Consider the following 18,059-nt stretch of genomic DNA (forward strand, 5'->3'; position numbering starts at 1 on the left):
CCTAGCATGGATGGCTGGGAGACTGTCTGTTCTTGATGAGGTTACATGCCTGAATCTGGTCCTCAATCACCTGTTCAAGAACCTTGCCCATGAAGGGGAGATTAGCAACTTGTTGGTAGTTACTTAGATTTTCTTAATCAAGGGAGCGTTTCTTGGGATTTTATCTTTCAAGTATACAGAGACAATGCCCTCTCACAAGGATGCATTAATCATCTCCCTGACCCAGCCAGCTGCCCCCCCCCTATTTTTAATCAGTCAAGAGGGACAAGGGTCCAGAGCACCTTGTCCATATCCACAACTGATCCAAGCATCTTGTCCATATTTTTGAGCCTTACTAACTGAAACTTGTCCAACACAGCAGGACTAGAAAGTGCTCTGGACACCCCTTGAGAGTAATCTGCTGTAGCCACAGAATTAAGATCCTAGTGGATGCAAGCAATTTTGTCTTCAAAATGCTTTGCAAACACAGCAAGGAGCTACCATTGATCCCACCACCTCCTTCAGGCCAGAATGTAAATGACACTGCACTACCCAGAACAGCTCTGCCAGATGGCAGAGTGAGGATGCAATGGAGGCAGCAAAGTATGCCTTCCATGCTGCCTTCACTGCTATTAGGTAGGCTCCATGAAGAGCCCTCATCATTGTTCATTTGCATTCCACCAGATCTTTCCTCCACTCACATTCAAGCCATCTCCCAGCTCATTTCCTCATTCTAAGCTCTGGGGTATAACACAAGACCCCCCCCCATGGGAGAGGGTGATCGGGGTGTCCATGTCAATGACCTGGGCCATTCAGATGTTCCAGAGGTAAGCCAGGGCTTTGGTAGGAGCGTCAGTCATATCAGGCAGGAAATCCCCCAGAGACATTTGGATCCATCAGTCTCTAAGGACAGACTGACCTCATATGCCCCTACCCTTCCAGAGGGGGAAAGGTGCTGAAAGCCTAAATCTCAACAGGAAGTGATCTGACCATGACAAGGGTTTGGTGTCAATATCTGCAAATCACACGTTTCCTGTGCAACTGAGAAAACGAGCTCCATAGTATGCCACTGGGCCACTGACATGTTGGGACAGCCCATAGTCATCATGGCAGCCCAAAGACCTGAGCCACCCCAACACCAGTCGCGTTGGCATGGATGTTGAAGTCCCCCAGAACCAGCAGTCTTTGAGTCCTCAATACAGTCGTACATTGGAAGTCGAACGGAATCTGTTCTGAAAGTCCGTTCAATTTCCAAAACATTCAAAAACCAAATCATAGCTTCTGATTGGCTGCTGGAAGCTCCTGCAGCCAATGAGAAGCCACAGAAGCCTCGTCAGATGTTCAGGTTCCAAAAGAATGTTTGCAAAGTGGAAGAATCACTTCTGGGTTTGCGGTGTTCGTGAGTCCAAACGTACGAGTTCCAGGGCGTTCAACAACCAAGGTACTGCCTCTGAGACCATCTCTGTCAGCTCAGGCAGGGAGACTGCTGAGGAACGGAGTGAGTGACAAATCAGCAGAATCCCTAATTTGTCCCAGTTGCCCAGTACCAGGAACTCTGTCCTACAGCTGGACAGAGAGCCTGGAGAGAGGGAGAATCTCTATAAGCCAAAGAAATTCCCTCTCCCCAACTGTCATAGATTGGTTGGGCACAGAGGAATGGTGGGAGGAACCATCTGGGGAACCACCAAGGGAAGAAGGCTCAGAGTCTAGAGACTGATGGTGGGACAATGATGAGTGGTCAAAGGGAAAAGAGGGAGAAGACTGGGATGAGCTGGTGTCAGAAGCTGAAGAGGTAACAGGGCTTAGTGAGCTGGGAGAGTCTGTGACAGAGAGCAGTCAAGAATCAGAGGCAGAAGTTGAAGCAGGTGAGAAAGGAAGCCAAGAGTCAGAGATGAGTCTGGCTGGTAAAGAGTCATTGGTATATCACCCTCATCCTGTTACAAGCCCCTCTCCCCTCTGGTTTCCCAGAACCAGAAGAGGCATGGATGAGAGGCTGGTTGTATGCAGGTGCAGTCTCCACTTGCTTGAAAAAGACTCTGGGTGTCAGGGACTTAGATGGCTTGAAGAGGTGGGGACTTTCAGTCTTGGCAACTGATTCATGGGGCCAGACCTACCAGGGATGAGTTGCTCTGCTCATTAAGCCTGAAACTCGACAAAGTATGTGGAGATTGTGTTTTTGCTAATAAAGAGTTAACACCAATTGTGAATGGTGTGATTTACTGCTGGCACACTCCTGTGACACTGACCCTCAAGACTGCCCAAGTACTGAGCTGGGCAGAACCAGGTGAGGCCACCTCTAGCATGCTCACTCACCCAGGTCTCAGTTATACAGGCTGAATCAGCCTCCTTGTCCATAATCAGATCAGAGAGGTCTTCCTCAGCCCTGGCATTCAGCAACAGCAGCTGTAGAAGGGAGGACTGGCTGATAGCACAACCACAAGTTGGAGGAGGGCCTGGCACTCAGCAGGCACCAACTGCCTGTGCCATGTGTCCCTTACACAGCTTTCCCCACCTTCTACCAGTATCTCCTCCTGCTCTGGACCACTGTGACTCTCCCCCCCCCCAGCTTTCTCCTGCTCCTCTCTTCCTAGACACATCCTACATCCTTTTATTTAAAACAAAAACAAACCCAAAATTTAAAACCCACAGATCAAAAGCCATTTAGAAACAATGCAAAACATTTTAAACAGTTGGGGTAGTAAAGCCAGTAACAGAGTCCCCAAGAGGACCCCCTTAGACACTGCCCCAACCCAAGAGTCTGTTCCAGCTTTTTGTAGCTGGAGTAAGTCTGGGTCCTGCCCTCCCAGGTCAGATAAAAAACCCTCCCAAGCAGGGAGCAGGTCCTCGTAATAAAATAATCCTGAAACTGATAACCAGTGGAGGCTAACACACATTTGGATGAGTAGGCAGGGAAGTAAGAAAGTATAGTTTTCTCTTCAGCCCTGTATTCATTACAGCTCAAAATGCCGTGAATCCCTTTTCTATACTGCTACTATGTTCAGTCTGAATGGTTGAGTTAGATCCGACTAAGGACTGCTTACCCCCTGCAGTGATTGCAGCCTCCTATGGACCACGGTTGCACTAGGGGCAGGGGGGTGAGTGCTGGTTTCCTGTGTAGTTGAGTGGGGAACAACATTTCTTCCCCAACGGTCACACAGGCTTCTGGTTTTCCATCCAGGCAATCACAGGAGGCCCAAGATAGGCAAGGGTTCAGAGTGAACCTGAGTAAAGCCAGAATGCACCTCCTGCCCTGGGTCTAGTTGGTGGTTAACTTCCCCACCCTCCCTCCCTTCATGCCTTGCCATGGTTCTGTTTGAGCATTAGTGAGCAGAAAGCAATTAGGACCTTGCTATGGAAGCATTGGGTCGCCATATTTGGGGCCAGGGAGGAATTTGTCCTCCAGGCAAATTGGACCAGTTGAGAGATTTTGCCTTCTTCGTAGCAATTGTCACAATATGGGTGGGCAAGGCATTTGGTTGTATCCCTAGTCAAGGTGGATGGAGCTGGGAGGTGAGCAGGACTCTCACCTCACGCTCCATTGGATGCGGGTACTTCATTAAAGGGCCAAAGGGAGGTGCTTTGATCCTGATGCCCAGGCAGTGGTTGATTTCCCAGGATACTCTCCTCAAATGGTGATCTCAGAAGACACCCTGCTTTGATGTACGTCACAGGGTGATCCTTAAACTGAGATTAACTCTGAGAATCAAACAGCAGTTATGCTGGGTGATTCCAGATACACACCAATGCCTACTCCAAAACCTGCTTGCATCTGTAATTGTAGCCTATTTTATTCCAAAGTGATGGCTGCTTCTTCTTCTTCTTCTTCTTCTTCTTCTTCTTCTTCTTCCCTCCTCCCTGGTTAGCCCCCACCCAATAGCAGCCTTGCTGCACCCAGGCCTTTAATCTATAGTATCTGGATTAAGGGAAATGATTCCAGGGCTAAATATAACCTTCTGTTTCCCACGTTTGTCATACAATGGTTGCAATTGTTAGTAATGTCTTAAAAGTAGAATGTCAAGTTTACTTTTAATAGCTTAGGGAGTGGAAGGGATAGAGGAAGAGGAAATGGAAATAATCTCTAGGTTCAATCATTTAAAGCACATTCTTCCAACCTGGTTACATCCAGACGTTTTGTGGTCCAGCTTCCACCAGCCCCAGCCAGCATGGCCAAGAATTAGGAATTATGGGTGCTGGAGCAATAGCACTCATAGGGCACCCAGTTGGGGAAGCAGCAACTCTCCATGGTCACAGGCAATAGGACTTTCCTATGATTAACTCTCTGGTCATTCAGCATAGCTTGCAGAAACCTCAGGACAGATGGTGTGAGAAGTCATTCCTTTCTCCTTCCTGAGCCCTGTACCAACCCAGGTGAGGTCTGAACATCACTACTGGGCTCTTGTTCCAGAATGCTTAGTGCCTAAAACAACATAACTCCTCTTGGGATCAGGAGAAGTTTGCAGAAGGTCCATAGCTAGATGGTACAGCATCTGCTTTGCATTAAGATACACCCAGGTCTAATCCCCAGTATGTCCAGGTAGGGCTGAAATCTTCCCTGCCTGAAATCCTATGGATTATACTGACCTAGATGGACCACTGGTCTGACTCTGCATAAGGCAGCTTCCTACATTCCACATCATTTCATTGCATGTGCCACTTGTTCTGTTTGGAAACCCTCCAATATTCACATTCCCTTCATATATTTTCTGAGCTGTGATTGAATCTCACTCTGATTTGAATAAGCCCAAAGTTTCCTTTAGTGATTAAATATAACCAACCTGAGTCAGCAGGACAGCACTCAAAAATATTTCCATTCACAGACGCTGAGCATTTTTTAAAAAAAGAAATCCGACTTAAAATAACAGTTCACTAAGCATCTCTCTGTGTCTTATATCACAGAAATTGTAACTACTGCTGAAGCTGTGTTTTAGGCATGAGAAAAAGATGAGGCCTTCCTTCAATCAACACCCATAAAAAGGTGTAGAGAAGTTTTAGGGAGCCGGGTGTTTTAAATTCCTTCCCCCTTAACTACATTGTCAATTGCCCAAGAAGAAGCAAATGAAATTCAAAGACCCCATTCTCAACTGAGACAAGTCATTACAACACAACCGAAGTAATGGTCAATGGAGGGAAATGGGCAGCACACCTTTGCTGCTGCAACACTTTTTTTTAAAGAGAGTCTTTTTGTTTGATCAGCTCCTTGAAAGCCAGACAAGCACTCACTGCAACATATCCAGAGGTAGATTTAGGGCAACGTTGCACTGGGCAATGAGCTGCAGGCATTGCAAGTACGATTGTGCAGAACAGAAGGTGAGAGGCGGGGGAGCGTGCTGAAATTCCAGAGACCAAAGTCCATCCCAGCGTATGCTGCTAGTATTACTGCTAATACTGAAGTTTTAAATTATTATTACTTTTAATGGAAACAATGCAGCTTTTTAGAATCACCATTTAGAGGTGTGCTTCTCCTGCATTCTCTTTATCAACTTAAAAAGCTAAACACTGTGTAGCTGCACTCTGCCCAACCCCTTCTAACACATAAGCCTGGACTGCGCTTTAGCCAGTGACATGGGAGACTAAATTTACAGTGTAGTGTCTGTAAAAGCTGGGCAGCATTTGCAATGCCTCTGATATTATATTTTCCTCCCCCTTTAACTTCAGGGCTGTTTCATGCTGTCAGTTGTGTCAGGTGCCCAGCTTTTAGGAACCAAGACAGCAGTGTATATTCCTTGCCTGGAAAAAGGCACTCAGTCCATTAAGGGGAGTTGAGGGGGGCAGCCTGCTTTCTTCTTCTTCTTTTTGCTGAGAGACCTTGAGGTACGGCTCCAACCAAAGAAGTCTGCAATTCCAGACTCCATTAACATTAAGAACCACTTATCAGATCCTGCAAAGCTTTATTGCTTTCCACCTGGCCTAGATTGCTTAGATTCCCAAGCAAACGAGGCTAGCGAGGACAGGCCCGTAACCTCTCTTTTGTTCTGCAGATCTAAGCTACTGCTATCCTCTATGCAAAGCGAGAAGTGCCACACTGCCATCTGCAGACGGGAATTACCTTCTAAATATGCTCATTCAGCAATCAAAATTTCCTGATAGCCAAGAGTCACTTCATTCTCATTTTCTTCCATTTAGTATTGATGGATCACAAACTGTTTACTTCTCAGTGCTTCAGCCAAGCATGAATGCTTAAGGTTTATATATTTATATATAAAGATTTAAAAGGCACAGCAAAATAAAAAGGAAGAAAAAGATAAAGCAAAAGGAAAGGAGAGAAGCAGAGAGAAAGGTGCAAGTGAGCAACTTGGCATTACCTGTCTGTTGTGGATGGAGCCTGGAGTCTTGAAACCTCCTTGACAGCTGCATTCAGAGACACTGTAAGGGTCTGAGCTGCTGGAGGAGCACTTAGAGAGTGAATCGCAGCCCACCACGAAGGTGTTATCCAGAGGCAGTTCCTGAATGACATGGTGCTTCTTCGGTGGCACTGGAGTCTCGGGTTTTATTTGGAAAGTGGGCTGTGGCGAGGCAGACTTGTAGTGCTTTGCTAAATCTGGACTGTCAGGCTTAAAGGTTGTTGGTGTGGTGGCCCAGTTATATTTTCCCATAGTCTGTTCTTCCAGCTCCACGGGAATGTCCAGAGTGCCATTGATATGTTCATGGCCAGGATCATCAGGCTTAGATTCTTCGATGGTCACAAAGTTGAGAAGAAGGCTTTTGGGAGATCGCTTCTTCTTCTTCTTCTTCTTCTTGATTTGACGGTTTTCTTGGTTTGGAGAAACCCACTCACCACTCTGCTTGCTTTTCTGGACAACCTTGTGCCTGGGTGTTTGACGGCATCGCACCAGGGCAGTCACAAAGATGACCAGTATTACTGTCATAGTACCTGCAATGATAGCAATTATGATCTTGACATAGTCGTTCGTCTGTGGAGTTATCTCACCATCCCCAACGTTTTGGCCAACTGGAGTTTCCATGTTTCGGCGCACTAACTCTTGGACATAGGATCCATTGGTGACAGTTTCATTCACAAATAAATGCACCAGTGCTATAGTATATAGTGACTCAGGCTGTCCTAAATCATTGACTTTGATAACCAGCCTGTGTAACCCATGATCTGCCGATATGACCTTCTCTTTCAAAGTAACATTGCCTGTTAACTGGTCAATCATAAACAATCCCCGTGAATTCCCACCAATAATGCTATAGCGAAGCTCTGCATTCATCCCTGTATCATTGTCAATGGCAAACACCTTTGTGACTACAGAGCCCGGGCTGGTGGTTATTGGAACCAAGTCATACGAGTAGTTAGATGAAGGCATGACAAAAACAGGCCTGTTGTCATTCACATCAACCACATTGATGGTCACCTTGGCAGTTGATGAGCGTTGCAGCCTCCCTCCATCCACAGCCTTCACCTGAAAGGTATAAGAACCTTGCTGCTCCCTGTCAAAGGTAATATTAGGCCGTATGACTCCAGTGAGGGGATCAATAATGAAATTATCTTTGCCATTCAATATAGACAAGGTCACGGCTGCGTTCTCTCCAGAGTCTGCGTCTGTCACAGTGATCAGCCCAACAGTGCCATACATGGGTAGGTTTTCTGGTACATAGAAATTATACTCGTTATGGGTGAAGGCAGGGCTGTTGTCGTTCTGGTCCAAGACTGAAACTGTCACAGTAGCATTGGTCTGTAAGGGTGGCATCCCATTATCTTTCGCCAGCACAGTGAATGAGTATCTGTCCTGTTTTTCTCTGTCCAGCTTTCTCACTGCTGTCAGAATGCCTGTACGCCGGTCCAGGTTGAAGATGGGTGGTGCGTCCAAGCCCAGCATGTAGCTGATTTCAGCATTGCGCCCACTATCTGCATCTGTAGCACTAATCTTGGTCAGCTGGGTGCCAGGAGCATTATTCTCAGGGATAGACAGTCCAATGACAGGCTGCGTGAACACTGGTGCATTGTCATTCTCATCCTTGATTTTGATGAGCAACATTGCAGACTGGTTTAAAGGTGGTTTCCCCGAATCAGAAGCCACTATTTTAATGGCATATTCCCGGGTGGCCTCGTAGTCGAGGAATGTGGCTGTCTCCAGCAGAAACTGATTATCAAACACAGGCTTTAACCTGAATGGCACATCGTGGTCAGTGTAGCAGGTAACTTTGCCGTTAAGCTCAGAATCCTTATCCATTACAGTAATCAGGGCAATTTTAGTATTGAGTGGTGCTTTCTCTGACAAAAGCACAGTCCCATTCACCGGGTTGATAATGTACCTTGTGTCTATTGATGGGATGTTATCATTAATGTCTGTGACATTCACTGTCACTGTTGCTCTTGAAGGTGTTGAACTGCCATCGCTTGCTAAGACTGTTAACTTGTGTACTGGAGATTCCTCCCGGTCCAGTGGTTCCTTGATGGTGATGAGACCTGTGGTGTTATCAATGGCAAACAGCCTTTTGGCCAAGGTGGTGATTTGGCTGCTAAAATAGAAGTGGATCTGGGCATTTGAACCCAGATCGGCATCAGTAGCATGAAGCTGAGAGACAGAGGTGCCTATAGGGGCACTTTCAGGAACACTGACTTCAATATCATTCTCCTTGAACACTGGGCGGTTGTCATTCACATCAGTGACTGTTACTTGGAGAATAGCAGTGCTGGATCGTGGAGGGTTGCCGCCATCTTCCACTTTAATTTTCATCACATAGGTATCCTTCTGCTCCCTGTCAAGGACCTGCTGTACTATCAACTGGGGCCACTTGTCCCCCTCCGGCGTCTCAATTATATCAAGTCCAAATACATTTTGACCCTAGAAGCCAGGAAAAAAAGATACAGAGGGGTACATTACTACATAGATCTGCTATTAGTTGGACATACCTGAACAATATTAATGTGCATCCATCAGTTTATGGCTCTTCTAGTCCTTTAAGTTGGAATTAATGTGAAATACTTTGATGCTTTGCTATGTCAACAAATGAACAGTGCAGTTCTAAACATATATTTATTTATTTATAAAATATGTGTATACCACAATTTCATTAAAAAAAAAATCAGAGTCATTGACATCAGTTATAATGCAATCAGAATCACACAAGAAATAAAATATATTACCAGCTGAGTATTGCAAAAATGCTTCTCTTAATCATTTGCATAACTCCGCAGCAAAGAAAAGTTTTCAGTAAATGTTTAGAATAGAAGGTGCTTGCTGAATCTCAGTTGTAAGAGCATTCTCCAAGAGAGGGCCAATAACAATGAAGGCTCAGTTTTGTCTTGATGTCAAATGAGCCTTACCAACTCAATATATTGACTTCTGAGTAAAAAAATCACTGAAATCCTATGAAGAAAATCTGGTTAGGGTTTGCTATAAAGCACAACAGCACTTTTATGCCATGTTGAGTTAAACCAGTGACTGGCTATTGGGTTTAGGTATCCATGATTATCCCATCAGACAAACTGCTTACATGATTAATGTGTATTCAGTTATGAGTCACAAGTGGGCCTGAGGTTGTGTGATCACCCTGCTTTGAACTGGCATGGTGATTCAACAGAGAATAAAGTTCAAAAGAATCTCCACCTTCCAACATGCTTAATAGCCTGACATTCATCGTGGCATTTCTGATGTTGAAAGTTTGAAGAGACTGGCAATCTGGTTTGTTGACAGTGACTGAGGAACATCATTATCAACAACAACAACATCAGTATCATAGTTAATGGTAAACAGCCAACAGAATGCATGGGCTAAGAAATATTTATGCAATAAGAGATTGTGCACATAATCTAGACCAGCCTCACCCAACCTGATGCCCTACAGATGTTTTGGACTACAATTCCCATCAGCCTATGTTGGTATGGCCAACAGTCAGCGATGATTGTAACCCACCGGATTGGGGAGGGCTGATCTAGACCAGTGGTCTTCACCTGGCGGGTCACAGCCTGATCTAAGGTGGGTCTCAACAGGAGCACTACCACCATGCAAATATAGAGCGAAAGATTTAAGAAATGAATCTGCAAATACATGCTTGTGTTAAAACTAGGTCATGGGTCCAAAAAGGCTGAAGATACCTGATTTGGGAAATCCTGAATTGTGTCACATTACCTCTTTTAAGTTGCAATTAGCCAACAGGGCTGCATCAATCAAAGTCAAGAAGGAAACCTAGCTCTAAAACATTTGGGGGTAATATCTTTTGTCTATAAGAATATTTAGTTAAATACAGAACAATGTACCTTCTTTGTGCATTTCTACCACTCCACTTGCCCCTCAGTATTTGGAAAAGTGTGTCTTCTGTTCACAGCTTAAATGTTTACTGCAGTAAATTCCTGATTGCTCATGATGCAGCAATAGAGTGTAGCATGGATCTAAGTATTGTAGCAGGTGAACAGAAATTATAAAAGAGGAATTTATTTTCTTTCCTTGCTGGACAGGGCATTGTAGTCCTCTGACATAGTGGAAGAAAAGCTGTGCCACATTAGAAAACACATTATCCCCTAATTTAAGGTGATTTACCAGGTCAGTTAATGTGCTAACTACAGATACCCGTGATGTTTGCTCATGAAGGCTTCTTACCTAAAAGCACCACACTTTCATTTGACAGCTGTGCAGCAAAAAACAAAACAACAACAAAACAAACCCCCACCCTCCGAATGGGAACCCCATAATTACTGCATTGACATCTGGCTCCCAGCAAGCTCGCTGGTCTGCATAAGCTCAGCGTCCAGATATATATATATATTATATATATATATATATATATATATATATATATATATATATATATACAACTCAAATATGAGACAAAACAGTAGGTAAACAGGTACATTGTGGAGTACAAAGAAGTAGCTTAATAATTAAACTAAAAATAATACCGCCCTGTCTTATTTTATTGCAGATAAAGGTAATTCTTGTTTGTCCTGGTTAAATTGCAGATGACGGGTTTCTCCAGTGGATATTTGTGAGGTTCAAAAGCAGGCGTATTATTCCGGCTCCGCATCATTTTTGTTAATAAAGGAACTAAATTCTTGCCAATTTTTATCAAATAAACACATGGCTTTATGGTTTCTTGAAGTTCTCAACAGGTTAAATTCACCATAATACCAAGGCTCAATATATCTTTTTTCCTACTAAATTATCAGGTTGATTTCATCTATTATGTCATCCCAATGCATTTCAACCAAAGGACACCCCAAGAATAGAAGAAAATATTATCTATTAAAACACTTTCCCCCATATCTGGCGTGCAACTACCACCTGCAAGTGTCTTAAAAGAGTTTTTTTTCCACACCATGAAAGAGAGACAAGAGTTCAGCAACCAACATTTGAATTTCTCCCTGGCACAAGACATGTTTCATAGGAATTTTGTTCCCATTTTTTATATACCTTAACTTGTCTTTCGCTTGACCACATTCAGAGCCTACCCACATGATATTCTGTAAGTCAACAGACCTTATGGATAGGTGAATGTGAGGGTCCTGTTGGGTCAGCTGACCTGAATCACAAAGTGCTACTGTTGCAATGCAGCTATGACAGTTGCTTTGCACACTGCTAACCGCACGTACCATGCAACCGCTAGTTTTGCACTTTGCACAGTTCCCTCACCTGGATTTTTCTTCTTCTTCCCACCAGGTACCTGCCTCCTTTGTTACTTGTCACAATAAGAATGAACAGACCACAACAAATCGGATCTGTGCTACCCTTTGTCAAGTAGAAAGAGAAATAATTCAATGGCTGAGATTCATCACATGCAAAACTTAAGTATCAGCACTGTAATTTATTGTATGAATCAGAAATAGCCAAGTTACAGCTGAATCACACCAGATTATGAGAAACAAATTGAGATCAAGGTAATTCAGTATTTCTCTTTTTATCATAGTGCATTTCATGGCTGCAGTGAAAATTAGATTCCAAGTGTTAAAAATAATGCAACCATTACATTTACACACTGAATAATAAGGATCCTGAAATAGGTTTTGTTGAACACGGCATGCCCTTGTTACAGCAAAACAGATGCGTGGGCATGGAGACAGACTCTACAAACATATCTCACACTGCATAGGGCATGCAGGAACGATGTTTCGATACTGCTGGTGGGAGAATAGAATTTGATTCGTACTAGATGGTGTCTCTCTGGGCACCCAAGCCTGGAAATGTTTTTTTTCCCCTTTAAAGGAAAGTATGGGGAGGGAAGAGAAGAGAAAGAAACAGCCAACACATCCCCTGAGGAGGAAGAAGTGATTAGCATTCATCAATAGCAATCTCTCTGAGTGATGGAAAATGGTGCTGACAGGCTCCAAAGGGAACGGCGCCAACTCTACTTCACCAGAAGCGAGGAAAGGAGTGATAATGCAGAAGCATTGAGGGTGGAGGTGAAAATAGGCACCAGAAAACAAGGGACGTCCAATTTCCCATTTGCTTTTCAAAATTATCAGCACTTGTTGGGATAGATGCCTTCAGTCAGAGAAGTCCAGCACTTATGAACACGGGAAGCTGCCTTGTACTGAGTCAGATCATTGACCCATCTAGCTCAGTACTGCCTACACTGGCTGGCAGCAGCTGCCCTGGTTTTCAAGCAGAAGTCTTTTCCTGGCCCAACCTGGCAATGACCCTCTCTTCAGAGGTGCTGGCCAGGCTTCATCCCACCCTGAAAATTCACAGGGCGCTTTCGCTTGCGATGCTTAAAGCAGTTTGCAATGCAAATGTAAACAGCAAATGCCTCTGTTCTGTGGCAATTCTGTTCTGTTGCAAGTAGAGCAAGAGAGACTCAAAGCCAGCTTATGCCTCATGGTTCAAAAATAATGTATTTTCTCCTGGAAGTCCTTAGCTCTAGGCTCAACGTTTATTGGCAGGAATGGACCAGTCATCAGGAGGGGTGAAGCCACCACTTTAGGCCCACCTCACTGGCAGCAGAGGTGCCAGCACCAATTTCTGGTGAGATCTTGCCAAAAGAGCATGGAAATATGCAAGAACTCCCTGGAAATTGGCACTGATGCTGGTGGCAGAGGCAGTGGGGCAGTCAAGTGGATGAGGTGGTGACAGCAGGGGATGACAGCATTTCCCATTTGGCCTCAAGCATTGAAATGGGTCACATTGCTCCTGTTTTTTGGTAAGGCAAGATCACTCTGCACATGCTTAGTGTCTCTGACTTTACCATCATTTTTGCATGGAATAACTAGCTGACATTCAGAAAACAGGTCCCAAGGCTAAACAATAAAAAGCCCTGGGCTTAAAACCCAGGTCTTGGGCTGTGCAGATTTGGCACAGATTGTGTCCATTCCACAGAGGCTCTTACTAGCTGTTTTGCAAAGTGCAGCATGTGAACAGTGCATATGGAAACACTGGGAGCAATCAGTACTGAATAATGCATTGATCCTTCCAAACCCCTAATTTATCTACTAACACTGGCCCCCAGAATGCTGGACTTCAGGAGCCTCTCAAGCACCTAATGGGCATGGTGGGGAGAGTCATATTTACTTAGAAAAGGCAGGGCTTGCCAAACAACAACAAAAAATTCTTATGCTGCCTCTGACCTCAGGGACTCCATTAAAAATGGATGCAGTCATTCTCCCATCCCTGGAGACCCAGAAACCTTCCCATGCACTAGAGACAGCCCTAAATCTTAAAGGGTTTTTTTTTCTTTTTTAACGTGCATGCCTTAAACCCAATAACTGGTCCAGTGTGTGCGGAGTGTATATCAGTGCTGAAACTCTCTGTCACCACACAGAAATGGACTCTTCTTCCACAAGGAGGTTATGGTAATAATCAATCAATCCACCAGACAAGCTTCCATATATGAGCAGATCCCTATAAAGAGTCCCTATTTTGTCCCTGCGTTCATCATATAGATTTAAACTGTTAGTCCTCACCCCCAAGAAAAGCTAAACTTCAATGTGTTGAAGAGTCTTGGAGCACCTTAGAGAGTAACTTCGTCGGATGCATTAAATACTATCCTGAATAGCAGAGGTATGTGTGTGTGTGTGTGCGCGTGTGTGTGTGTGTGTGAATACTGGAATCTGCCTTTATACTGTGCCAGACCATAGGTCAATCTAACTCAGTATACCAACTGGCAACAGTTTTTGGCCTCCAGTCCTGCCCAGAGACACTGCGGATGGAGACTGGGTCTGTCTGCCTGGAAAGCAGATGTTCTACCGAAAAGCCACAGCCCTACATGATTTGCAGGGGAGCTTTCAGAATGAAAAGTATGAAGAATTATGATAGCCTTATTAATGCTTAACCAAGCTTCTTCTTCGTCTTTCTTTTCGTTTTTTTATGCAAGAAACTAACAAGACTACCCCTCTGGAAATGTAAACCTAAGCATGTGTAACTGCATTTGATCAGATCAATCAATGCTTTCTATCCTTTTGTCATCTTCCCTGCAACTGAAATGTAGTTTGCAAAGTCTTTAGGGCAGGGACTTAACTTTTACTTGAATGTCAAGTACACTAATGGCACTATATAGGCAATATTGATGCTACACTAGTCTTAGACAAATGCTTAACCAAGCTCTGATTTGCTGTGTATTTTTACTGGGTATTTCCTGCACTGAATTTAAAGCGGTATCTTTTTAGGTTCTTTACCCTGAAGTAATCACAGTCATTTCAAAAGAAACAGTAAATGGCTTGAGGGCAGCAGCCAACTTCTCTCTCTCTCTCTCTCTCTCTTTCTTTGGTTGCAAAATAGCTGAAATTATATATGCTGTGTTTCTTTTCCTCCTTTTTTTTTTGCAACGATTGGCAGAAAAAAGCAACAGAAATGGTGAGAAGAGCATCCCTTCACTTCTTTATTTGCACACAAGTTGACAGATGTGCATTGATTATTCTGTCATTAGCTCCTGAAACAACAACACACAGATTTTTAATTCATACAAATACATACTCAGTTTAGCTTTTCTTCAGCAACCACATATGATTGGGGGGGGGGGCAGAGAGAGACATCCTCCCCCTCCCCCAATTACAATGCATAACATCTGATTTCAGAGAAAGTATAGTTTCAGTTCACTCTCTGTAGAAATATGCATCAAGGAAGTAAGCATCCATGGGCAGGGCAGAGGAACACTAAAAAGCAAATATCCACACTAATAACTTTTCTTCATAATTTAGCAACCAAACAAGAAGGGGGAAATGAGATATTAAGCAGAAGGCATGAAAAAATACAACAGGTTTTGTTCATGATGGCTTACCTGATACCGGTGAATAATCACACAATACAAATGATGTGAGAAAGTGTGTTCTCTATCATGGAGAGCACGTGTTGCAGTGGGGGCAAACAAGACATTCCTTTGTTGCTGGACGGGTTAGTATAGATGGCCATGAATCTGATTGGGTACCCCTCAGAAATTGGGGAGAATTTGGTGTAGCAATTTTATGAGTGACTGTTGAGGGGCTATTTATTCCCTGCGCACAGTGTTGAGCTTCCTCTTTTTGCTGCGTGCATTGGATCACCCTCCCTATATTTAGGGTTGTTTGCTTGACCTTGCTATGCCTGTCATGGGGTCGTCTGCTTTTGGGGCAGGGGCCTGGTAGGAATCTTGTCCATTCGGCTGATTGGCTGGTGCAATTTGGTTTTTGCCTACTGCGTAGGAAATCGTCACAACTTGTAAGGTTGTGGTTAGGCATTGGTTAATTTGGTTGGTGGAGGGGGTATGGTTGGCTGTGCCGACCTCCCCAATGCTGCTGCTGCAAGGGTATTCTGTTAAAGGAATCCAGGGTCTCGCCATGCTCTTGTCCAAACCCCTGTCAAGGGGCATGGGCCAGGCAAGAGCCCCTGGGAGCATTTGGGGAGAGGTGAGAGCCTGGCGCCCAGCTCTACGCTCTCCCCCCAAATGTTTTCCCTTACTGACTTTTGCAGGTTTGCGGGTGTCAGTTCTGTTACTACCTCTAAGTGGGAACAGATAGTCATGAACCAATGCCTAAGCAACCACTCACATGCTGTAATCAATAAAGTTGTGGCCAAAATTTATGCCAAAAACCTTAAACAAAAATTCTGTGTGAACTGTGTCTTTATTTGAGGGTGGCTGTGGGGTCCTCAACAAGCAACAAGTTTAATTGTTCCACTGGGAAACAATGACAGGTCAGAGGCACAGCGTGCAGAAGGTCTGAGGTTCAATCCTCAACTATAGGAAGGCTGGGACACCCATAATTTATACAGTCATACCTCGGGTTACAGATGCTTCAGGTTGCGTTTATTTGGGTTATGGACCGCCAGAACCCAGAAGTACCGGAACAGGCTACTTCCGGGTTTTGGCAGCCATGCATGCGCAGAAGCACAGAATCGCCCTTTGTGTATGTGCAGAAGTGCTGAATTGCAACCCGTGTGTGCACAGACATGGGTTGTGAATGCTGCAGGTTGCGAACTTGCATCCCGTACAGATCATGCTCACAACCCGAGCGTTCACTGTACTATGTTCACCAAATTGTTTATATGTTTTGTAAGTAATTGTGTCCCCCCCCCAAAAAAAGATATGATATGTATTTTGATAATAGGTTAAATGTTTATTGTAAGATGCTTTGGAAAGAGTTTGGTGTTGACAAGCAGCATATAAATAAATAAACTGGACATTTTAAAACAGAGTGGTAGAAGACAGAGGCTGCATTTGAATGTGACGTTTATTACATTAGTTTTACCAGTTATAATCCAAGTGCTTCTGTCTTGATTTCTTTTTGCTCTGCAGTGCCTATTGTGTTATGGAACCATGGCTTTTCAATCGATGAACTGCTATGTCGCACTAAATTGTGTGTGTGTCGGGGGTGGGAAAAGGACTGGGTGCCAGGTTACCAACCAAAATTTTGATACATGGGTGGTTAGGGAAACCATTTCAAAAAGTAAAATTCCTGACACCTGCATATCTGTTGACCTTTTGCGGGGGGGGGGGAGGACCCAAATTACTCCCCCCCATAGTGTTTTTTAAGTTTTCCCATCATGTTGCCATACATCTGGGTTTTCCCTGACATTTTGTCAATTCCCCCATCACCACTTTTACACCAGAAAACCAGGACATGTCAGGAATTTTCCTGACATATAGCAAGCTGAAACATCATGAAAATTTCCAAGTTAATGGGGTTAAAACATCTGTGTTTTTTTCCTGAAAACATTTAACAGGAATTGAGAGTTAAACTGCAGTTAGATTCCACTGGATTTCCAGAAGGAGTTTTTGCACCATGTGAGAGATCACATGAAACACACCAATCAACAAGTAAGGAAATACTGGAAAGACAGAATGATGCGCCATCAGAATGCAGACAGAGTGAAGGCCAACTGGAACACCTAAGGAATGGAGTTTAAGTGTGGCCCTAGAGAAAAGTCTCTGCTGTATCCAAGGCAATTCTGCTTCAGTCATACCACAGCATGCATGTTAGAGAGGGTGGAGAAATAGGTCTGGTCCACTTTTTGGAGAAGACCAATAAGATGCTCCCAGACATATCTGTGGATTGAAATGCAACTCCCAGTCACATTGCACATATGAATGAGTGACTATGCATCTATATCAGTTTGTGATTTAAAGTAAGAAGAAAAAAACCTCAGGGATACATTTTTTGCATGCATTTTTGCCTACTATACACATTTTTTTGCCAAGCAATTTCCCCTGATTTAATGCATTTTTATCTGGTTTTCATTATATATGCATTGGTATGAACAGTTTAGCCCTTCATATGCATTTCTGAACACATTACCGAGCAAAAGAACTGCAGTGCAAAGTGTGGATACATGCAAATTTTGAAAGAAGGCTGTGTTTCAGTTCACATATTGTTTTGGAAAATTATTGCTTGCCCTTGAATGCAGGCTGAACTGAATTTTCCCCAAATCCTTAATTACACACTTATATAGAGTTCGTGATGAACTGCCAAATAAACTCTCCTTTTTACATGCGTTTCAAGTCTTTTCAATATTAAATGAGCATTTGTGGGTGGAGTTTTTTTGCACGCCAATACTGCACACAAAAAATGTGCATTTTATAAGGAAATGCATTGAAGAGTATGTATAAAACAGTGGATTTTGGATTTAAAAGTGTTCATAAAATGCATACAACTTAAACATGGGTCTTTCATGCACTCTTTTACAATATCCGCATAAAATGGGATTGAAAAGACCCAAGATTGAGTGCCAGCAAGG

The 18,059-nt window shown here is 43.8% G+C and overlaps 1 protein-coding gene and 1 long non-coding RNA gene across 6 annotated transcripts in view; one reads left to right on the forward strand and one right to left on the reverse strand.

Annotated features, from left to right (window-relative positions):
- Positions 1–18,059, reverse strand: part of PCDH11X (protocadherin 11 X-linked) — a 726,435-nt gene that overhangs the window by 556,514 nt on the left and 151,862 nt on the right. For all 5 annotated transcript variants that reach the window (XR_014506898.1, XR_014506899.1, XM_083422245.1 and 2 more), the window contains one exon: positions 6,282–8,768. Coding sequence is in view for 3 of the 5 variants with exons in the window: in XM_083422245.1 (XP_083278371.1) it covers positions 6,282–8,768 (2,487 nt within the window). In the remaining 2 variants the exon portion in view is untranslated. The remainder of the gene's footprint in view (positions 1–6,281; positions 8,769–18,059) is intronic.
- LOC310668930 lies at positions 1,343–17,815 on the forward strand. The gene is made up of 3 exons (XR_014506901.1): positions 1,343–1,477; positions 11,580–11,797; positions 17,049–17,815. It is a non-coding gene; the product is annotated as an uncharacterized lncRNA (long non-coding RNA).

The sequence above is a fragment of the Podarcis tiliguerta genome (genome assembly GCF_965153285.1).
Source record: "Podarcis tiliguerta genome assembly, chromosome: Z".
Classification (NCBI taxonomy): Eukaryota; Metazoa; Chordata; class Lepidosauria; order Squamata; family Lacertidae; genus Podarcis; species Podarcis tiliguerta.